At 42.1% G+C, this 24,172-nt stretch overlaps 1 protein-coding gene across 1 annotated transcript in view; it reads right to left on the reverse strand.

The window, feature by feature from the left end:
- Nucleotides 1-11,078: 11,078 nt before the first annotated feature.
- slc1a8a (solute carrier family 1 member 8a) overlaps nt 11,079-24,172 on the reverse strand; it is a 32,079-nt gene continuing 18,985 nt past the window's right edge. Inside the window, exons 2-11 of the mRNA XM_085373372.1 lie at nt 23,568-23,647; nt 21,840-22,055; nt 19,843-19,885; nt 19,557-19,764; nt 14,543-14,642; nt 13,328-13,561; nt 12,984-13,178; nt 12,645-12,779; nt 12,446-12,548; nt 11,079-11,243 (exon numbers count right to left, since the gene is read on the reverse strand). Coding sequence (XP_085229498.1) covers nt 11,079-11,243; nt 12,446-12,548; nt 12,645-12,779; nt 12,984-13,178; nt 13,328-13,561; nt 14,543-14,642; nt 19,557-19,764; nt 19,843-19,885; nt 21,840-22,055; nt 23,568-23,647 — 1,479 coding nt within the window. The remainder of the gene's footprint in view (nt 11,244-12,445; nt 12,549-12,644; nt 12,780-12,983; nt 13,179-13,327; nt 13,562-14,542; nt 14,643-19,556; nt 19,765-19,842; nt 19,886-21,839; nt 22,056-23,567; nt 23,648-24,172) is intronic.

A 24,172-nucleotide genomic window follows, 5' to 3' on the forward strand; every position in this document is an offset into this window, starting at 1 on the left:
TAAAACCCTTTGTTGAGAAAGTGGGGGATGCTGTGTTTACACTGTGAATTTATAGGTTTGAGCTGTGGATTTGAGGTTTGTACAGTGGGTGAACGCATCGATGCTGGGCTCCAGGAGGCAGTTGAAATACTACCTCGTGTAAAGCCCTGAAACTCAGTTTTGTCATTTTTATGTAGCGCTCAGTGTTTCTCTTGCTGCCTTTCTACTAAACAGAATTTATAATTCACCAAAAAGATCTGAGTTAGTCAAAACATGACATGAACAGATATGTTTTTTATAATGTGAAAATGTTTCATTATCATATCATGTGCAAGCTGTTCTTTGGTCAGTGAAATAAGTCAGTCAGCCTCGTTCTGTCCAGTGTGAAGGCTTGTAAAGCTTAAAGTAAGCATAGTTAATGCTGTGAAAGCCTAATGTATTTCTAAAGCTATCCAAGTACATTTGTCGCTCAGCCCCACTCTCCTGGCTGACTAATCTCCCCGACCTCCTGATGCCTGCGTTGCATGTTTATCAGCCAGGAGACTGAAGTTTGTGTCCTGTTTGTGGGACCTTCTGCAGCCTTTCATCCCACTTGCTGTTTTGTTTTCAGCCGCCTGCACTAAAAGCTACTCGGTTTGGGCTTGTGACTCTGGATGCAATGTGACCCTTTACACTGAGGAATGACAAACGCCAAAGGACACCTTGTGCATAACTGAAGCACACCTGCTGCTTTAATAAATATTCATCATGCTACAGCCCAGCAATGAGAATGACCTGCATTTGACATGGGAAAAGAATGTGTTGGCTGTTTGGGATCTATAAACAAGAAATGAATGAACATTGAAAGAATATTATGTGCTTACAAAACTAACTAAAGTCTTTATTTTGATCTGTGTTTATTTGGTTTAATTTGCCAATAGATCCGGCCTGGGGAAGCTTTGGTGTAAAGAGACTGCAGAGAATGTGTCTGTGATTGTGTTTGTACTGTTTTATTATGAAACTGTTCTGAACCCTTTATATCCTATAATGTGATAAATAAAATACATATTGTGATAGAAATAGATTAAAAAAAAAAAGAGCTAAATTAACAAAAACTCTAAAAGCTGTGTTTGTCTGCACGTCTGCTATTAGCTGTTCAAACAGACCAACCTCTCCCGTCAGGTTGCCAATCTATTGCTGGACTAACCCAGAGAGACAAACATTCACATCTATGGCCAGTTTAGGACAACCAGTTAACCTAACCCCATGCATGTATCTGGAACTCATGCAGACAAACTCCAAACAGAAAGGCCCCAGCTAACCACTGGATTTAAACACCAGGCCTGTGCAGCTTGCCATCCCACTGCCTTACCTAAGTTTTACCATATTACCATAAATTATTATTGTATGAAAAGGCTGCTGCTGAATGACATCAACTATTTCTAAATACCTGCAGAGATGGCATGCTTACATGCTATTGGGGTGGCTGCAGCTCAGGAGGTAAAGCAAGTCGTTTATTAATTGGTTAGATGGAAAGTACTTACAGTGTAAACTGAACTTTGCTGTTTGCTTTGAGTTTCAACTTAAATATTAACAGAGAGCTCTTGTTTGTGTCTACATTAGGATAAGGGTTGGGTCTCTCAGCAGGGCCAGAGGTGTATATTGTGAAATTATACAACAATACATATCAGGCCATGTTGCAGAGAGAGTAAGCTACTGAAGTACTTTACCAAACCGGAATGAATTATGTGCAATATATTACATTTATGAGTAGAAATTCCAATACTGCTGTGGTTAGTACTCAAACGCTGCTGTGTATCAGTATATTGGTGTTTCCAGATGGTTCTGCGTTTTTCCCTCAGATGGGAGAGTGTGATTGTTGCAGTTTATCTCTAAGATTGAAGCATCCTTGCCTTTAAGTATTAAGCACTGTAGCTGCCTCCACCAGTGTGTGAATGTGAGAGTGAATGAATAGTGGTATTGTAAAGCGCTTTGGGTGCCTTGAAAAGCGCTATATAAATCCAATCCATTATTATTATTATTATTATTATTAAGCACCTCGAGGTGACTGTTGTTGTGAATAAAATGAAGCTGAACTGACGTGAACTGAATTGGACACAAAATACACTCCAGGGCCCTGTGCTACGTACGTCGCTTACTACATCCAAGATCAAATGAAACATCCAAGATCAAATCATCGCGCTAACTCTGAGCTCGCTATTCCGGTTCCCCGAACACACCTGTTGTTGACGATTAGTATAGCTGGATGAAGTAATGTGAGATCACTGGGTGGCCCAACAGGGGCTACGCATCGATAGTAGAAACATTGATCGGCAACCCTTTGATTGGTCGGCGAAAATGTCGAAGGAGCGCGCTCGGTATTTTTCGGCAGCAGAGCAAGAACTCTTGAGTGAGGGATTTCAGGAGTTTCAGAGTTTAATTAAAACGCAAGGGAACACTGCAAAGGCTGCAAAAGCAAGGAGAGAGGGCTGGCAGGAAGTTGCTGACAAATCAAACTCGTAAGTAATTCAATAATAACAATAATAATGGAGTGGATTTATATAGCGCTTTTCAAGGCACCCAAAGCGCTTTACAATGCCACTATTCATTCACTCTCACATTCACACACTGGTGGAGGCAGCTACAGTTGTAGCCACAGCTGCCCTGGGGCAGACTGACAGAAGCCAGGCTGCCATATTGCGCCATCGGCCCCTCTGGCCAACACCAGGCGGTAGGGTAGATTTATCATATCACACCATATTATCCAATATTATATTACATTATATTATATTATAATATGTTATATTATATCCCCTTTCACATTAGAGCCACAACAGGACCCACTAGAACATGGGAACAAGTAAAAGTGAAATATAAGAATATTCTACAGAATGGTAATATTTATCACTTATATTGCTTGTCGTCTCTTGGAAAGAGACCCTGGAATACTCTGTTTGTTTGTTCATAACAGCAACCAAGAAAAGGGCAGAGCAAAAACAAAGACAGGTGGTGGTCCTGCACCCCCTCGTCAACAAGTTGGTTAAGTGAATAATACCCTCACGGGAAAATCGATATCTCTCTATGAGCACACTGTCACGCTGAGCTAAAGGATCCTGTCTGTCCCGCAATATACGCTGAATTCTGAGGACTCTCCTTATCAATCTTGCACCTTCCGCAATGGGTTGCTCGCGTATACGGACAGGACATGGCTGCGACAGACTTCCCAAATCCACCTTCGCTTTTATAGCCGTGGTCTCTCATCTTGATTACACGAAGTAATTTACAATTACTACTCTGAAATATGAATTACATCTGTAATAATCACATACATGTAATAGAATGTTAATAGTTCATTTCCCTTTTTTAGGGAATGACCTGTATGTATCTGTGTGAAATCAATAAATGGATCAGGTGCTGCATTATCTTTAGTTACATTGATGTTATTTATTTATGGTGAAACAGTGGTGGAATATCGCTGTTGCTTTCGTATGAATGACGCGGACATACCTGCGTGGCCGCGATCTAATCCTGTTTACATAAAGTAAACCTGCTCCCCAGCAGGTTTACGCTTACGGCTCTGTTGCTATGACAGCAAGTCCCGGATGGGCTTCGGGGAACCGAACGATCCAGGATCACGCGAAATCGTCAACAATCTCATCCAGCTAACTCACTTAGCGAGGTACGAAGAACGGGCCCCAGAGGCCCCTGGAAACAGGTAGTCATGGCAACAAAGACAAAAACAGTGAAACAAGAAAACAGAGAAGGAAGCTGTGTGAAAAAGCAGGACACTATCCCCTCTTCTTTTTTTTTTTTTTTAGTGAAAAATGTGTATTTTTAAAATCCTGAATAAGCATAATAAACCTGGTGTGAATACATTCTCACATCAGAGCCTCGTACTTTGATTATTTATCTACTTTCAATATTTTTATATTTTCTTTCATTAAAAAAGTTACCACATGTAAAATGATTTTAACTGGTACAAGCAATAAGAATAAAAGTAAATAAAAGTAAAATGTGTGCATTATTCACAGGGTTACATGCAAAACTGTCATTATTTGTACCTTTGTTGTATATGGAGGGTCAGAAGTGGCAAAATGAATTGAAAAAAAAATACATAATTTAATAATTAATTAACTGTGTCAATGATTAATTAAAAATGTAATAAATAAATAATTAATTAAATGTGTCAATAGTTAAATACAATTTGAAATAAATTTTAAAAAGTGTTTTTTAAATGTTTTAAATCAAATGAATGGGCATGTAATTAATTATTGAAATATTTATTCAATTAATCAATTCTAATTTTAATGAATGAATGAAACATTTAATTAATTATTAAATTGAGTATTTAATTAATTCATTTTGTCACTCCTGGCCCTCCACAGTTGTACAGATTAAACATGTTATACAACTGCTGGGGTATAATGACCATCTGAGGTGCTTTTAAAGTCTTTAAAAAATGATTACGATTTTGTAAGAAGCTGATTCTGTTATTAGAACATACTCTTTTATAAATGTTCATTCCTGTTTCATACTTTGTAAAACCTGCACTGACTCTATTCCACACTGGTGTTTCCAACCAAACAATGATCTGATTGGACTGGATTCAGTCCTTCGTGCATTTCAGTCTCTGTTCCTCTAGTGCCCCCTGCAGGCTGCATTGTAAATTCAAAACTTGGACAGCAATCACACCAGTGACCAATCTCGTTATCTTGCTAGAAGTCTCATCCTGAGTTACAGAGTTGCAACAAGGCTTGGCATCTTTTAATTTCATTTAATCATTGCTAAGCTAAAGCCTCTGAACATCAGGTCATTTTACAACGTGCCCATCTGCTCTGAAAGATTTGCATGCTAAGTAAAACTTACAAAGCTAAGAGACCCCCCTGGTAAACCTGCCTAATCCCTGTTGTTCTTCCCAAACTAATTAAGTCTTCATAGTACCTTTAATCTGTGGTGGATTATTAGCTAAGGCACCTGCAGTTGCATGTCGTTGGACGGATTCAGTCCCGTGGCTCTCACACTTGCTTTACTGGATTAATGGCTGCAGTGCTTTGTGCAGGTAAAAATAACTGCAGTATCGAGCTGCAGCAATGACGTCCCTTTACTGTCCAACCTGCACACTAAAAAACTGCAATTACTATCAGTGTTCTACTAAAAGCCATAATTCATTGTACACCGGCTGGCCACTTTATTAGGTATACTGTTATATATACTGCAATCATATGGCAGCAAAGCAATGCAGTATTGTTTAAATGCCACAGCCTACCTTGGTTTTGTTGTCACTCATGGCATGTCTTTATGACCACAGTGTATTCATCTTAAGTTCAGCACAAAAACAAAGGAAAAATTGCATTAGGTGAATTGTTTATTTGTTGTAACAATGCTTAGATCGTTGGATCCTGTTTATTTCCCCTTAAAATATGCTACATTTGTAAGAAAAATCCACTGGTGGGTTGAGCAGCAGAGTTGAGTGGGCTGCACCCATGAAAAACTTCCATTGCCAAACAGATTATTCTGCTGTGGAGTTGATTGTGACTTTTGTGGTTTATTGAATTAGATGATTGAAATCTGCAGAAACAAGCAATTTAACAATTCATTTATTTGATAAACTGTGGCCTCAGTAGCGTGTGGAAGAACACACAGGCACAGCAGCCTGGCACCTCCTCATGCTGCTCACCAGCATGGTCATAAAGATGGCATCCCATTCTTCAATCAGCATTTACTGTAAATCAGCTGTTGTGTTTGAGTAAGCTGTTTGACATTAGCAGATAAATATTTGGCAAGTTTTCCATTGCTGCATTTTTCAATCTGCCACAAAGTGATTCTGGCACACTGTCGGGCAACTTAGTAAGAGAAAGCAGTCCTCTACTCACACAGTATAGTCGTGTCCAAATTCATGGGCTGCATCCTCCTGAGGACCCGGCCTTTGTGGTCTACGTGGGCCTCAGAAGGTCGGGTAGGCCGGAAGTAAACGGCCGTGAAATTGGACGGTCTAGCCTTCAGATTAGCGTCACCGCTGTCTCGGTGGAGTTTAATAAACTCGGCTGTCTTCTGCTTGCTATCTAAAATATAACAGGACACTGGAGTAAACGCTCGACCGTCTCACACTTCTGTTTAATCAGTTTTCTGTTTGACTTTATTCAGTTGTGCGAAAACCACCCGGGGGATTAAAAAAGTTTTATTTTATCTAATCTAATCTAATCACTTTAATCTCAGCCAAACTGATTTACTCACGAACAAATAAAACACTGAAAAAAGCCCAACAATAACATTTTTAGGTTGTCGAAGTGAATTATATATTACGTTTAAACCGAGTAGCCAAAGTCCGCAGCGATCTGAAAATGATGTGCCGGGAGTTGTGCCATTCTCGGCGGCTATCGCTATCGAGCTGGTGGGTAACAGACGTCTCCGAAAACGTCGAAGCACTTTTGGAAATATGTGGTGTCTTGATAAACCGAGCAGATATTTGATGTTTACACAGCTACTTTCTCACCTGAAAATATGTTAAAAGTTTATTTTGTGACCCAGAAAGATGAATAAGAGTAATTTTAAAACTTAGTAGCGGCCTCCATTGCTGGAAACTGGAGTTTGGCTGGGCCGCGCTATGAATTCTGGGATATGATGGGCCACGAAGGACACACCCGACCCATCCTTCAAATTCGGGGAAAAGGAGGACGCATTTGTCAGCTGCATTCGGAGGAGTCTACAAATTTGGACAGCCTTCGGCGCGTCGCTGTGACGTAATCGGTCTACAAACGCGGCCTCAGGAGGATGCAGCCCATGAATTTGGACACGACCTGTATAGTGTGAGTGGGGTCCTGCTGACTTCATCATTAGTCTAACCTCAGATTCAGGAGAAACATTGTGGTTTTTATCCTGGTTACAGAATGCTGGATCAGGTCTCTCTCCTTTCAAAGATATTTGAAGGTGCATCTGGGTTCTCATGGGTTTTGTGAACTTGGTGAAGAGAAGGTGATCAGTTGCATCCCTCCTTTGTGAGGTGCTTTGGCTGTGTGGGTTGTCTGACTTGTTCCCACAAGCCATTTAGTCGGAGTACAACCATTGCAAGAGCTTGGGCCGCATTGTCAACAATAAGTTGGACAATAAGTATTGGGTTAGGGTTAGGATAGGACTCTGCCACGGCTGCCCTTCATCACCAAGTTTATAATTTTTATGAACAAAATAAAAGGTAATTGTGTCCCTACGCTCACCTACGGTCACAAGTTGTGGGTAGTGACTGGAAGAAGGACATTGTAGATACTAAAAGGTGGAGATGAGTTTTCTTCAAAGGGTGGCTGGCCTTTCTATAGCCCTTTTCCACTAGTACCTACTGGGCCCGGCGTGACTCAATTCTTTTTTTAGGGCTTTCCATTATTTGGTAGCACCTGGTACCAGGTACCTTTTTAGTACCTACTGCTCTGGGTTCCAAGTGAAGCACGCCACTGAAAATGTGACGTCAACAGACTGCATACTGCCGATAGGTCAGTCAGTGGCACGAAGGAGCAGCTCCTTCACAAAAATCAAAACTGCCCTTTTTGAAAGCACAGGAGAGAAATGGCTTCACACAAAGCAACATGTCAGTGCACACGTTTACCACGTTTAGCAGCAGGTATAGCACCTTCTCAATGTTTTCATTTGCTGTGTTGTTTGTGTTACATACAAATGACATCACTGGACTTTCAGCGCCATAGCTATAACGGCCCCATGCACTCTGAGGCTGCACTCGCTCTGCTAGGACGCTGTCCCTGTAACCTGATCCTGAATAAGTCAAAAAAGATGGATGGAGGTCAAGTTCTGCAAGTTTGGAAGTTCTGGCTTTCCATTCATTGCAGGATATTTTTGACTCACTTTGACATATGTACAGAAATATCCTCATGAAAAAGAATTTATGTATATATTAACATGTATTTATTTTAAAAACAAACAAACATAAATGACAAATAACACACCATGTAAAAAAACACAAGTGTCATACAACAAGATGCATTTTGATGAAGACAAAATTTCAGTAAAACTTCAGTAAAAGTTGAAAATGCTAGCGTTTGTTGGGCTGATGGTGTGTGTTGGCAGAAGAACAATGAGGTTAACAGTATTTACAGTTATGGTCTGAAGTTTACATTCACTCACCATGGGCATTATTGCCATGGTAACACTGAGCTTTTAATGGTTTTTAGTGCTGTTCTTTTCCCAGAGTGGAATAATTGAACATTATACCTTTAATGACTTAAAAAAAATCATAATTGGGTCTAGATCAGGGGTGGGCAATCTCAGTCCACGAGGGCCGGTGTCCTGCAGGTTTTAGATGTGTCCTCGAACCAACACAGCTGATTTAAATGGCTAAATTAGCTCCTCAACATGTCCTGAAGTTCTCCAGAGGCCTGGTAACGAACTAATCATGTGATTCAGGTGTGTTGACCCAAGGTGAGATCTAAAACCTGCAGGACACCGGCCCTCGTGGACTGAGAATGCCCACCCCTGGCCTCGATGTTTATATATAGAATCAATACTGTATATACATGTACTAACTTAGTTCCTTAAGTTACTGGTGCTGGATTTATCCCTATGATGTATTGTATGTAACTTCTTACCACAACTGTAGATTAAGGCAGGTCCACATTTTCACATTTAACTCAAACAAACAAACAAACAAACAAACAAACAAACAAACAAACAAACAAACAAACAAAAAGCTACTTTAAAACAGAGACATTCAGGGGCACTTCAAGCAGTTTAAAGAGCTGTATCTCAACCACTGAACATCAACTCATGCAGCATACAAATCTTTAATCTTTCCTTTAATTTCTCCATCTCACTTTTAGCCCTGAAGATAAATAGTCAATATTTCATTCTATTTTTATTTTCAGTACAGACTCCCAAACTCAAGGTAATATACACAGCTAAGAAGTACTGGAAAGGTTAGAAAAGTACATAATTAGAAAACATTAATAACACTATTATTGTGTCAGAATTTCCAGGGATCCATATTGTTTAGATTGATGAATTTCTGACATTCGGACCTGGAAATATTATTGTGAAGATAAACACAACAACAAACACAACATGCAACTGACAACGTTGTGCTCTCAGAATACCAATTTCTACATACCAGTTACTTATTGTTGTGCTTTTAATTTAATATAGACATATGTATTTTATAGAGTTGGGTGTTTTGAAACGTGTTGATTGTTGTGCTGAGACGTAACTTTTACGTTAAAGGCAGTTATTCTCCATATCTGCCTTGTGTTGCAGTTTTTACAGTTTGACTACCATCTGGTGAGTAGCTTTTGAGTGTTTGCATATAATCTCATGTCTTACATGCAAACTATGGGTAACAAACTATGGGTAATCTGCTAGCAACCAAAGCCATCACAAGGAGGCTTTTGGTACAGCACCCTCTTCGTGACCCATTTTATCCATTCACACCGATTCACACAAGCACTTTTTCTATGTAAATGCTTTCTATCTGTCACACATTCATACTCCGATGGATGCATCAGAGAGCAACTTGCCCAAGGATATTTGACATATTGACTGGAGCAGATGGAGATCCAACTACCAACCTTTCAATTTGTAGCTGACATCCAAATTTTTCCCTTGCAACTGTTGGTTGCATCTTGAGCTACATAAGCATGACGTCACTCAGCACGTAGCCAGTATTGGTATCTTCATCACGCCAACTCAGATGACATGAGTTGTTGTATTACATAGAAGACATATAGCACATACAGTACATCTTAGTGGTTCAGAAAAGCCTTGTCAACTATGTTTTGTCACTGAGGATGGAGTGTGAGCATCAGCTATGCACAAACTTGAGCCCCATAATGCTGATTTTGCTATAGATTATGCAGAGCTCCTTTCATTAATCCTTACAAGTGAATTAGTAAATTGAGAGCACTTATTTGTGGTGTGCTTTTCAGATCTCCTGGCCTTAACAGAAAGTTGGTTTTGTGGCTCCAGAGGCTTCTGATAAATCACTGAAAGTAACCAATTCTGAATGTTTAGTAGACCCAGAATTAAATTAAAATCTGTTCACATTAGCTGCAACTGTCATCGACAAAATTCCACAAATCCACACAGCACTTTGTTTACCTTTGCAATATTCAAGTGAAAAAACAAAAAACAAAAAGAAGAAAATAATGCACCTCGACTTTGCATGAAGTCAGTGAGAACGCATGCCAGCATGCTACTGTATGCAAAGGAATCAGAAGAAGGTTGACTCTACAAGAGGAAGAGCACTTGAATTTGTTCATTACACTTTAACCCTTCACCCAGTGTGTGCACCGAGCATCAGCCAATCAGATCGCAGTCCAGTGTCTTGCCAGTGGAAACATCAACATCAGGAACTGGATTTCTTATATGAAACCGGAATAAAATGAACTTCTCCTGAAAGGAAAACTCATTTTACCTGCAGTTACAAACAATAATAATAAAAACAATAGTTTGACATTTAGGTGGCTTTAATTCGTGACATGTGACACCCAGTCATTCTAACCACATGGTGGCTATGATCAGCACAGCAACACAAACCCATTTATTTCAGCCACAGTGGACCAAAATAAGCCGATGCAATAAAGCCTGCAATTCCTGTAGCTGGAGGGCTTCTTTTAAAGGGACCCTATCTGCTTTTTCTTGTTTTCTGTCCTGCATTCACTGCTGCAGTCTCTGATGTTATTAAATGTAAAAGTAATCCCAGTGAACAAAAAGTGCCAGCTTCAGACTGCTCTGTGCTGTTCATGAGCACTGGGTGCTGCCCCTCTGCAGGCTTCCAGAAAGTGCCTAATCAGATGAATGTGGGCTTATGCCCAGGCCTGAAAGAGACAGGAGCTTTTTTGAGACAACAGATGAGTTGAGGGGTTGCTGGAGTGCTGAAAATGAGAACAATAGAGGCTGCTGAAATGTGTTACCTCACACATTTCTTGTCCTTAATGAGCAAGAGAAGCTCCGAAATAAGCAGTCCAGTTTTGGCCACCTCCACCTCAAGTTAGCTTAATCAAGCTGACACCAAGAAGGAGGTTCCTGTATAGAATTAATCTCTTCTTAACAATCCTGTTCAGATGGCACTATGAGGTCTCACAGACCCAGTTGGACCTTTGCAAGGTGAGTTGCTCCACTCTCTCCATTCACACCTGGCAGATGTTGTAGTAGACTGTGTGTGCATTCATCTGGCTCACCGAGTCACCCGTCAAATCGAACGTGCAGTCTTTGTGTGTGTGCATCTCCGTCATTGGCACATCGACCGTGTTGGAGTTTTTGTGCGGAGTCTGCGTCCCATAGGACGGCGCAGGCTGCAGATGAAGTGCAAAAACATGTTAGCCTCTTACTGCAGCAAGATCAGCATGCTTAATCAGCAAACTAGCTACGACCAGTTAGCCCCTGCTTTGAGTTTCATTGCTAATCTAGATTAACTAACTTCAACTTCATTCAGAACACAGAAAAGAACATCTGCCTTCTCACAAAGAGGTGTTTGAAGCAACAAAACAACTCAAGAAATGTTGATCAGTGCTGGTAAGTTGACAGAAACAGCTTCTGGTGTGCTATTAACAGACTGTTCTTCCTGGCAACATGGAGCACTGAGTTCAGTAGATATGGGAGGAGCTAGTCTGAGGCTCAGGATGACAGTAGGAGCTTTAATCCTTTGTAGTTGTTGGTCCAATCTGAACACACCTACTGCTGTAATCGTATTATGTCCATAGACATGAATGAAGAAACAGGTCACAGGCTCAGGTTTATAGTCATCAGGTACATACAGAGATATGTGGTCAGTAAAGTTGGTCATATAAAGACAGTCATATAAATGGAACATGTCCCAAACCCTCTAATAAAGGTAAAAGTCCCATAAATACAACGATGAGACACAAATGTTTTTGAATTTGCTGATTTGAGTGAATTTGTTGTTGGGAGTTTTTAAGTATTTTCTATTCAAAACAAACTCTAAACAGTTTGCACATCACTACGTTCTGTTATATTACCCTATTACACAGCATTTCTTTTTAAATTAATCTTTTTTAGAAACAGGATCATACTAATATACAGTTGTGGTCAAAGGTTTACATCCGCTAATCACAGGAACAAATTTCATGGTCATTTTGGGCTTTCTGTTAATTTTTTGAACTGTTCTTTTTCCAGAATGGGATGCTTGTACAGCATCCATCTTTCAGCCTTGGATTATCTCTAACATTAGGCCAGTACAAGAAGAAACAGGCCCAGCCTGATATATGTACATATGATCACTTAAATACTTTAATAAGAGGTGCTGAATGTTCGACAGTGTCTTTTGACTTGACAAGGCCAAGGTCTACAAACTTCTCACATGATAAACATGATTTGTAGTTTTTGCTGGACAGCACTCACTGGACTGACCAATTCTTCCAAGAGGAGTGATACTTTGCCATTGTTCATAGCATCGGTCAATTCAAAGAGTGCTGTCAAGCAAATCCTTTCATGCTGGCAAATAGAAACTACCAGCTGTAATCGATCATGGTTTTACCTTTCCTGCTGTGCTCAGGGGAAAGTCTTTCCGACAGAGGTGCGCAATGATTCCTGCTGCAAGGGCGTCACCAAGAACGTTGATCATGGTACGAAACCTGTCACTGCAGAGAGAAGGAAAGACAAAATGCCACAAGACCACCTCACCAAGGACTGATTCCATCCTTTGAAACCTGTGATTTTCCATAATCAGTACTTACAGGATCCAATCAATGGCTACGATTAGTGTGATGTCATCTGGTGGCAGGCCTACTGATGTGAGTACGATTACCATGGTAACCAGACCAGCCTGAGGAATCCCAGCTGCTCCAATACTGGCGGCTGTAGCTGTGATACTGGAAGACGGGGAGACATGAGGAGAGTTAGAGATCAAAACTGAAAGAACATGAGCAGACAGCAGGCTTCTTCAATGTTTATTATGTATTTTCATAAAGTTTTAAAAGGCTCCACTGGCTACAGGAGAGTATAATCTGTGTCTCCCATGCACACAGACTGGTTCTGTACAGATAAAGTGAAAGTAACTGTTTGTCTCATTTTACCTGATGGTGACCAATTGGCCAAAGTCCAGCTCGTAGTCATTAACCTGAGCAATAAAGATGGCTGCCACTGCCTCATAGAGAGCTGTCCCATCCATGTTGATAGTGGCACCCACTGGGAGAACAAAACGAGCGATCTGCCGGTCCACATGACAGTTTTCCAGCAAACACTTCATGGTGATAGGCAGTGTGGCAGAGCTGTGGACAGGTGGCATTCAAACAAAAGATTAATAGGCCCATATTCTGTTTCGTATCTTCACTCCTCAGTTAGCGTTTAGCATATTTGCTATGAACCTTTCCAGGACTAACTAACTGAAGCGTAGGAAGCAGGTTAAAGTAGGGCTGACCTGGAGGAGGTTGCCAGGGCGATGACCAAGGCCTGCAGGAGGCCACGGATATAGCTGAAGGGGTTCTTCCTGGTGAGAAGGAAGTAGAAGAGAGGAAGGAGGACAAGTCCATGAACAAAGAGCCCGGTGAGCACAGTAACACCGTACCAGCCCAACTTCTTCCCCAGTGTGCTCGGATCCTGCATGTCCAGGATCTTCCCCGCCACCAAAAAGATAATCCCAAATGGAAAATACCTGGAAGAACAGAACATCATTATGAATCCTATAAGAGCTAAACGTGAAGTTTGTCTCTGAAGCTTAAGGCAAAACTTAAATGTTTTACATTCATTCCTTTCATGTTCATTTCACATATTTTTCATATATACCTTGTTCTTGAGTGGAGTTCAGATATCATTAGTTTGTTTAGAATTATGAACATAGATTTCTTGAAGTCCACTGAGCATTATTTTAGAAAATTTGATCGGGTTTTGCAAGAAAGAGTTACTATATTAAAATAACTCGCAAAATATTTTTCAATTTAAAAAATGTAGAAAAAAAACAGCCTCTCCCATTTAAGATCATCTTCTCAGGAACCTCGTGACTGTTCTTCTCCCATTTTTTGATCATTCCTTAGAAGTCCTGTACTGTTGGTGAGAATGGTTCTGGTTACGGGTGCTCTCACCAACAGTAGCATTCTTTGAGGGTTGATTCAGACTTAGGTGTATACATGCATACAGAATAAAACCTGTAGAGCTGCATCTGTTTGTGTTGAGCGTTAAGGTTGCTACAGTTTTAAATCTCCTCGTATTTGGTATTTGTCTTGACAGTTGACACATATGACCACAAAAACACAGCTAGTTAAGAATATAATAAAGAAAATATACACAATGCGTGTTGTTGTGACTATTTTCCACCCAGTGGGATTTGTTTTTGTGGTTTAGTTTAATTAAGCTCACCTTTGTTGGGATAGTGAGATTCATTTTCAGTAATGTGAATACCAGTACAGTCAAATGAATCAGTCACTACAAGCTTTCATGGCTCATTTACAAAGCCAACCATGCACTTTTGATTCAAACACAGGTGTAGAAAGCTGCAATTGTAACATAGGCTCTGCATGGCATTGTTCAACCCCTCAAATTCAAACTGAGAGTCTGCACATCAGTTTGTCAATTTGAAGTTATTGTGGGGGTAAACAGACCCCTAGCTGTATGACTGTACTCTGAGTTTTCATCTCACCAAACAGCAGCGTTGATGATCTTCATGACACACTCGTTGATGCACTGACAGACATTGATCAGTGGGACTCCTCGCTCTCCCATCCTGCCCAGCAACAAACCTGCAGCACACATAAACACTGATTATGCTTGCGTTTCTATGCAAGCTTCAGCTCTGTAAATGTTATCACAGACTTTGCCCATAAATGAGGGAGGTCTGGAATGGTGGGAAAACCATCACAGACTGTGGAGAAGGCAAACGAACTCAACAACTTCTTCAACAGGTTTGACCAGCACACAACCCCCCCACCCTCACCTTTACCTACAGAGCCCTCTCCCCACTCTCCTACCTCCCTCGCTTCCCCCCCTTCCTGGCACTATGACACACCAACTCTGAATTATGCCACATTCAGAAGTTTGCAGATGACACGGCCATCATGGGGTGTATCTGGGATGATCGGAAAGAGGAGTACAGCAGTGTGGTGAGGAACTTCGTCACATGGAGTCACACAGACCACCTGCAACTCAACACCTCAAAGACTTAGGTGTGGACTTCGGGAGGTCCAGAGCAGGGCCACTGCCAGTTCAGAGGGGGAGGAGGTGGAGGTGGTCAACAAGTACAAGTACCTCAGGCTGTTTTTTGCACCTGTACAAAAAAGCCCAAAGCCGACTGTACTTCCTCAGGAGGCTGAGGTCTTTTAACATCTGCAGGAAGCTCCTGAGGATGTTTTATCAGTCGGTGGTTGCTGGAGTCCTTTTCTATGCTGTGGTGTGCTGGGGGAGCAGCACAGCAAAGAAGGACTCATGCAGGCTGGAGAAACTGATCAGGAAGGCTGGCTCTGTGGTCGGCATGAAGCTGGACACTCTGGTGACAGTGGCAGAGAAAAGGACACTAAAGAAGCTGCTGGACATTATGGACAATGCTGGGCATCCTCTGCACACGGCCATTAACAACCAGAAGAGTCTGTTCAGTGACAGGTTGCTTCTCCCCAAGACAAGAACTAACAGACTTAAAAACTCCTTTGTCCCACACGCCATCAGACTGTTTAACTCCTCTCTGGAGGGGAGAGGGAGGGGAAACAGGAGGACAAAGGAGGGGGGGACAACTAAGCTGTAGTGCCTTTCACTGTGAAATACTTTTTGTTAATGGGGTGACCGTGGCTCAGGGGGTTGGGAAGCGCATCTGTAACCAGAAGGTCGCCGGTTCGATCCCCGTACTCTCTGTCCTGGTCGTTGTGTCCTTGGGCAAGACACTTCACCTACCGCCTACTGGTGTTGGCCAGAAGGGCTGATGGCGCGATATGGCAGCCTCGCTTCTGTGGCTACAACCGTAGCTGCCTCCACCAGTGAGGGAATGCGAGAGTGAATGAATAGTGGCATTGTAAAGCGCTTTGGGTGCCTTGAAAAGCGCTATATAAATCCAATCCATTATTATTAATATCCAACAATGCAATAGACTTCAATACTTGAAATGTGCAATTCCCTTGTATTCTTATTCCTATTTATTCTATTTATCCCTTTTGTATACTCTGTATATGCATATATATGGCTCTGTATTTATATATGTGTATATATGGTATATTTCTGCTCACACTCTGTAACTTCTGTTGGTGCTGTGCTATTGGAAACCGAATTTCCCGGAGGAACCCACTTGAGGGATTAATATAGTTTTATCTAATCTATCTACACCCCCATCACCATCAACGGCGCTGCTGTGGAGAGAGTGAGCAGCTGGAGCGGGAGGGCTAGTAGGAGGAGTTGGCCGTCCGGCTGCGGTCTGGGGTGTGGGGCCTCCCTGCTGCTGCGGAGTCGGGGTGGTCTGCCTCTCCCCACCGCAGGGAAAAGGGTAACACCACCTGGGTCTGGGTGCAATTCCCCCCTCCAGGGGCAAGGGTACCTAGACCCGGATTGTAGAGTACGCTTGGGGAGTGTGATTGTGTGTACAGCGTCTCTTTATGTCTGTCTCCACGTTGGTTGAGTGTGGAGTGAGTGCATATGAGAGCATGAGGGTGGGAATGGATGTTTGTGTCTGTGTGTGCCTGTATGTCTGTGTCTATATGTCAGGTTGGGTATCAGACGCCACCTCTCTGGGGACACCTCAGGCCCTCCAAGGTTTGGAGGCCTATCTCCACCCACCACCACTTCCCCTGCCGGTGGCGGACTCCCTCAGGTGTCGGTGTGTTGGTGGTTCTTTGTGTCTGGGGGTGGGCGTCCGGGTACACACCGGCTCACTCCTTGGCGGCCGCTTGTCGGGGCCTGGGGCCTGGGGCTCGCTCGGGCCCCCTTTGGAGGTGGGGTGCCCCCGGCCTCTCGGCCTAGGGCTCGGTCACTCAGGCGCAGCTGGGGGCCGGCGGAGCTCACGGGCGCGTCACTACAACCCCCCCTGGCTTCTGCTCCGCGGCTGCTGAGTGAGCCCTCATCTGGGACTCTCCTCAGCTCTTACTGGAACAGTGGCGCGGCTGCCCCTCTGTTGGTCTTCCATGGTCTCTTGTGTTCTGGGGGCCTCTGGATGTCTGGAGTTTTGATCTCCTCCATACCCGCTTCACACCCTGGAGGACGGGGCTGAGGCCCCCCCACACTCCCTAGCAGATCATTACATGGAGAAACCTTTGGAATGCAAGCATGCTGATCCACACAGGTATGCACACATGGGTATTCACAGACGCGGACTAAAGCTTTCTTGGCTGCTGCCTCAAAGCACACTGTGCGCTGTCTATCTTGCGTGCTGCACAATATCGTTTATTACTTAGTAAATACTGATATCTATGACTAGCTAGTTTATTGTGATGGTGCTTTGTTTTCTCTATTATTATGTTGCTCTTTGTTGTTTGCTGTCTCCTCTGTTTGTTTGTTTGTTTGTTTGTTTGTTTTTTTCTCCATACAGGTGACCCAGGAGTTTTTTTTTTTTTTTTTTTTTTTTTTGTCTCTCTTCCCCCCCCTTCTCACCGTCTCTTCTCCCCTTTGGTTTTCTTTCTTTCTCTCCCCCTCTCTCTCTCATTCATTCCCCCTGTCCTATTTATTAAAAAAAAAAAAAAAAAAAAAAATGACAAAGGATGAACTGAAGCTCTGCCATCACGTAATGTCGCATACTGCTGTTTCTGATGTCATTTAGAAAAAAAAAAAAAAAAAAAAAAAAAGAGAGAGTGAGCAGCTTCCGGTTCCTTGGAGTACATCTGGCTGAGGATCTTACGTGGTCAGTACACACAAACAAAACAGTGAAGAAGGCGCAGCAGCGCCTCTTCTTTCTCAGGAGACTGAAAAGATTCGGCATGAGCCCCCGCATCCTCAGGACCTTCTATCACTGTGCCATTGAGAGCATCCTCACTGGATGCATCACCACCTGGTATGGCAACAGCACCGCTTACAACTGCAAAGCTCTCCAGCGAGTAGTGCGGTGCTCTGAACGGATAATTGGAGGTAAGCTTCCCTCCCCCCAAGACATCTACAGGAAGCGGTGCCTGAGGAAACCAGGAAGGATCATCAAGGACTCCAGTCACCCCAGCATAAACTGTTCAGACTACTTCCATCAGGAAGGAGGTTCTGCAGCATCCGGTCCCGTACCAGCAGACTGAGAGACAGCTTCTTCCATCAGGCCATCAGACTGCTGAACACGTCATAGACACCTCAGCTTCACTACTGGAACTTCAACATTATGCACTACATACTGTACAGTAATGCCACTGTTTTGCACGTCTCAACCAACTCTGTATATCCATCCATTCACTTCCGCTTATCCTTTTCAGGGTCGCTGGAGCCTATCCCAGCTGTCATAGGGCAAGAGGCGGGGTACACCCTGGACAGGTCGCCAGTCTGTCGCAGGGCCAACACACAGGGACAGACAACCATTCGCACTCACATTCACACCTAGTGGCAATTTGGATTATCCAATTAACCTATCCCCACAAGCTGCATGTCTTTGGACGGTGGGAGGAAGCCGGAGTACTCGGAGGGAACCCACGCAAACACGGGGAGAACATGCAAACTCCACACAGAAAGACCCCGGCCTGATGGTGGAATTGAACTCAGGACCTTCTTGCTGTGCGGCAACAGTGCTAACCACCGTGCCACCAACTCTGCATATTTTTTATATATTTTATTTTATTGTTTACTCTATTTAATTTGTAAAATATGTATACACACACACACACACACACACACACACACACACACACACACACACACACACACACGTAGAAAAACATATTTTGTATACACATCCAGTACTATTATATATTGTACATATATTTATTAGTTTCAGATGTAGCCATTCTTATATTTTGCTTGTTTTACATTATTGTATTTTGCACAACTCTGTTGCTTGTGAAGCTCGCACACAAGAATTTCACTCACATGTGCTGTACCAATGTACCTGCACATGTGATGTGACGATAAAAGTGATTTTATTTGATTTGATCTAATCAAAATTAAGAAAAATTGGTCTTGACTGGTTCATCACACAACCTGAAAGTGGAACTATTGTGTTTTCCTTATTGTCTGTCACACTTGCTCGTGCTCATGCACATATTATAAAAGAAGTAATCTCTCCAAGCCAAAAGAATAGACTTCACCGTGCTCTGATTATTCAGTTTCAGACAGTTTTTTTCAGTTCTGGGACCCATATAATGTCATATAAAGAGAATATCTTATAACATTAGTTTGTTATATAACAAAATAGCAGTTTCTGTCATATCTCAGGCTTCTGTGCCTGAGATATGACAGAAACTGCTCAGTTTAGAAAAAAAGATTCAAGGGTTACTCTTAGTAGGCTTTCAAGCAGAAAAGAGTTAAAGGGCCTCACAGCAGGAAAAGCTTGTTTCACAAGGTGGATGAACTTAGGGGCTACACTATAGAAGTATGAATAAAGATTATTTTTAACTGTCAATCATTCAAACAATATTCTAGTGGAGTCCAAAAAGAAATGAACAGGTCATTTCTGATCAGGTCATTTCTGGTTACAAAAACCAACATGTTGGCAGTTAAAACGCTAATGATGAGGTCTCAAAATTTACGATGTTACCAAGCCCGATCCCACTCACCCATAGTTGCAGAGAAGACAACGATGCCAAGGACATTCATCTGCTGGCTGCTGCCTGGACTTGTCTTGTATATGACATCTGGAGGAGGAGTCAGCTCGAGGTACACCATGCGCCCTTTGGGGTCATTGTCATCAGGGATCACATAGACAAAGTTGGGCTGAATTGTTTTGGTTGGGACTTTGAGGATGGGAATCAGGTCTGTTTTGTACTGAAGAAAGAAAATCATATTTAGTTACAGGATTCAAGCTTGTAGCATTAAAGAAACAACACGATTCTGTTGTCTTACCTGTTGAAATGTGGCCTCAATTAGATTGGAAGGAACCATGTTTCTGTGATAAACAAATTACATCGTTAGCTTTAAACAAACAAACAAACAAACTCCTCCCACCCGCTGCCTCTTCTGCATAGGAGGAGCCTAAGTTTCCTCCATGTTGTTCTTTTGTTCTTATTAATTTTTTATTTTGGAATAAATTTTATTTAGCAGCACGACTTGAGTGGCTCTTCTACAGGATGACTGTCTGCACCCTTTGCTGGGAGGGGTTCATCACCTCAGGAGGTAAACAATCCAACGAATCCTTCCAACATGGGAGTGACTTTCAAACATGGCTCGAGAGCTTGGTCTGCCAACGTGCCACAGCAGAGATCATGCACCGCCACTGACTTGGTTAATCTATCACTTATCCCTGCAGGATTACTAAAAATATACTGATCAGCCCTGCACTCTAATTGGATTTGTGTGTGTGAGAGAAGAAGAGAGAGTGTGTGTTGGTTTTCTACGTTTTGTTGACCTCAGTTCAGCTGAACATGTCAGAGTGGATGTGCATCCGGACGGTGATCTCTAATACCCCAAACAAACTGTAAAGCTGTGTGCACGTTTCTATGCTGCTGTGCACCAATCCTCATTTCCCTGAATCTCACAGAGGCCACAGAGATGCAACAAGCACAATTACAGGACATGTACCAAAGTGAAATAAACCAGAATTATCCTTTTGATGTGTTTTCCTCCAAACCAGCACAACCGAGGTTCATGGAAATTTTGTTGTTGTTTAGAGGAAAAGCCTGGCACATTTAGTTTCTGCACATTCTCCAAGTTAAGTGTGAAACTTTTTACGAACTACACAGCAAAACAGAATGAGATTCAGCACACTGAATACAGCGTTTGTATTTTTGATAATCTTGTATTTGTTAGGAGTTGGGTTCTGGTTATGTGGTGTTTGAGTCACTGAACCTGGCACACCTGTTACTCGTCAGCTGCATTCTTCAGAAGTGTTCCCGACAGAAGACTAGTGTCGGAGTATTGACGTTTTTGGAGTCTGTAATTCTGCCCCTGCCTGCTGGAGCCGTTGGATTATTTCTGGTGACTGTCAGGAGTTTTGTTTCCTCCCCAGGATTTCGCCTCGTCTGGTTTGTTTCCGTCTGGAGGCTTATAAACAGTACCAAATCGAGGGCACTACCTGTGTGTGTTTCCGTCACCTGCACGTCCTGGCTCCGCGTCCCCATTCATACGCTATTGTACATACTTGTAAAACCTCCTCATCACAGTAAATAAACTGTCTTCACCACAACTCTGCTCCCTGCGTCCATCTGCATTTGCCATAACAGTATTTTTGTTCTGTATTCTGTGCATTATAGTCTTCTGGTTATAGTGTTATTTTCACATTCCTGGACTTACGATGACCTTGGTTTTTGTGCTGTCAGTTTCCTGATTCCTGATTTATTGATCCCTTTTCTGTCTCCCCAGTTTTGTCCCTGTGTCCGTCCCGTCTCTCTGTGTCCTATCTCCACCGTAGTCTGATTTCCCTTTTTTACTAAGTTTGTACGTTCATGTGTTACGTTCAGTTTTTGCTTCCTCTGGCTTGTTATTTTGATTTTGTTGTGCTGTGTTCCCCAGCCGTGTCCACTCTGTCCTAGTCTCCTCATGTGTATTTGAACCCTCAGTCTGCTTCTGTTCTTTGCTGTTTCCTCTCTTATCCCTTATGCTGTGTGCTCATCTGTCTGTATGTTTCTCCACTAGACCTAGTTTCTCAGTCAGTTTGCTCCTGCCCTGCTCTGTCATTGTGTTTTATTAACCAGTCGTTGCCAGCTAATAAAAGCTGTGTTTTAGGTTCAGCCTGTGTCACAAGTCCTGCATTGGGGTCCTCTTCCTTCCTTCCTTTTTTTTAGCATTTACTTTCACTTTTTCTTTTACAGTTTGCTCTTTCAAACACAGAGAACAATTATCACCACACAAATAACTGGCAGGGACCCTTCCAGAGTCTCCAGCTGACTTTTGACCTGTCACACCTGATGAGGTCGAGGAGGGCATCAGCCGAGGTCATGACAGGCCCGCCACCCAGCCGGTTGCTCTCCATCTCTGTGCCCACACCTGGTTTGATGATGATCACGAGAAAGATGCCGACCACTACAGCGATGAAGGTGGTCCAGAGGTAGTATGTGACGGTGAGGACACCCATTCGGCAACATGCCTTCGACTCCATCGATGATAGACCCGACATTAAACTGCACAGCAAGGCAAGGACAGAGGGGGATTTAGAAAATAGTCTGGATCCATCAACAGAGAGGATACACAACTGCGCCATAGTGCTGACTGAGAGGTACTGAATAAGAAAATCTATAACAGATCTCTGCTTCTTCAGACTATTTGTTTTAAAACCAGTTTGGGGACATATCTAACAGCAGAATCCTGTTCTGCTGTTAGAAAACTACTCTGTACTTACTACTTAAGAAAAGACTGAAATGTTACTGATAGAAAGCCATGGACACAGTTATTTTTGTGGGTGGTCTTATTGCGTAGATTTGATGCTGGGAGGAGACACAAATCACACTGAGGTTGTTTGAGGACGGCCATGAAAGTCTGTGTCAAGTCAAATATGTGGAGCTATCCATGTTTTTCTTTTAGAGGATTTACCCTTCTAGTTGAAAATTTATGGAGGAGAATCTTTAAATCACTCATATGAATAAAGTCCACGAGTCCTGTCATTGGACTGGACTTTGATTTATGTTATAAGTGTCATAAGTGTGAGAATCAGTATCTCGAGGCAAAACTTTCCAAATAAATATGCTGTTAATATGCCTTTGTTTGATATTTTTATACGCATAATTTATGGATTTTCTTTAGTAATGTGGGTGAGGAAACATATGTGGTAACACACAGACAAAAATGTGGTCCCACTGTAAACACCTGCTGGTAGATTTAGTCTCAATTAGAAGGCCAACTGGACTGTTCCTAACAAACAGGTAAAGTACTGCATGTTTAACTGAAATAACTGTAATAATAATAACAACAACAATAATAGTTTAACACAACTGGCACAGTTCATGTTTAACATCATAGATACACTCTCTGAGGAGCGCAAAGCTGACCTGCAGAAAAACAACACACAGGAAATACAGCAAGCTCAAATGAAGTGGGATGATCCTTTAAGGTGCTTTTGTTAAAACAAGAGCTTTAACATCACAGCCTTCTAAATCTAAGAGTTCTATAGGGGGCTTTTCTCTTCTCACGGGTTCATATGGCCAGAGTTTCAAATAATGAGATCAGCCTCTGTACAAGTAATCCCTGCAAGCCACAAACTCAGGCTTCAGACTGTTCTAAAGGTCGCATCCTTAAATGTGCATCTATGGTTGTGAACAGAGAAGCTCCACTAACCGGCTTCTTCAACCTTTGGGTTGAAGACGTTTGAGAGGAGCATCTTATCAGAAGAAAGTTATATTCAAGGGGGAGGAGCTAAAATAGCTTATTTCCAATGTTTCAGACAGAGGGTGAACTTAGGGTCTGCACTAAGGCCCAGCATAAAAAATAATTATTTGATTGGGACTATTTCTCACAGCCCATGTGCATGACTGGATGGATTATTTGAATCATACAAAGCTACTCTAGTACAAGAATACAAAACAGTCCACTTTAAGGAAATCTAACTGCACCCTACAGAATGCAGACTGTTGCAAAGCCTCATGGTTCTGATTACAGTGATTTTCCTTGTCATACTGTGTGTCGGTACTTTGACCCACCTGGACGTGATGAGAGGAAGGATGAGCATCTTCAGCATCCTCATCAGCAGCTCACCAGGAAAAGAAAAGTAGATCTTGGCCTGTAGAGACAAAAACAATCACTTTAAAAAAAAAAATAACAAAGGTTTTCATTTGTAATCTGTTAGACTTAAAATGTTCATTTAAGGTCTTAAATCCAGCTCTTTGTAACAGTTTAAACAGATTTTATTCATTTACATTTGATAAGTTGAATCACATGAATTTCTCTGAAAGTTTTAACCAAGAGATTAATGTAAAAGAAATCGATTAACAAAGCTTAAAGTTTTGTTTCATGGCCTTAAACTTTTAGTTGGAACAAACCTTTGGACAGATTTTATGGAGAGACACAGATTGGTCATAGACCCACAGAGGGCAACGCGCTGAACATGACGCACATCGTGCTGAATCACTGAAAACTTCATAAACTCAGTGCACATAATGGATAATTACAACATGCCATTTGTCCACACAGAAACTCTGGGTCCATGTTTAAAAAGATATGACGTTTTTAGATAATTGAATCTGACAGGAGTTCCATATATTTCCATTAAATAATGTTAGCATGCAAGTCTGAAATGTGTTTTCAC

The sequence above is a fragment of the Diplotaxodon limnothrissa genome, linkage group LG15 (genome assembly GCF_057381915.1).
Source record: "Diplotaxodon limnothrissa isolate DT_005_m linkage group LG15, D_limnothrissa_male_GT1.1, whole genome shotgun sequence".
Classification (NCBI taxonomy): domain Eukaryota; kingdom Metazoa; phylum Chordata; class Actinopteri; order Cichliformes; family Cichlidae; genus Diplotaxodon; species Diplotaxodon limnothrissa.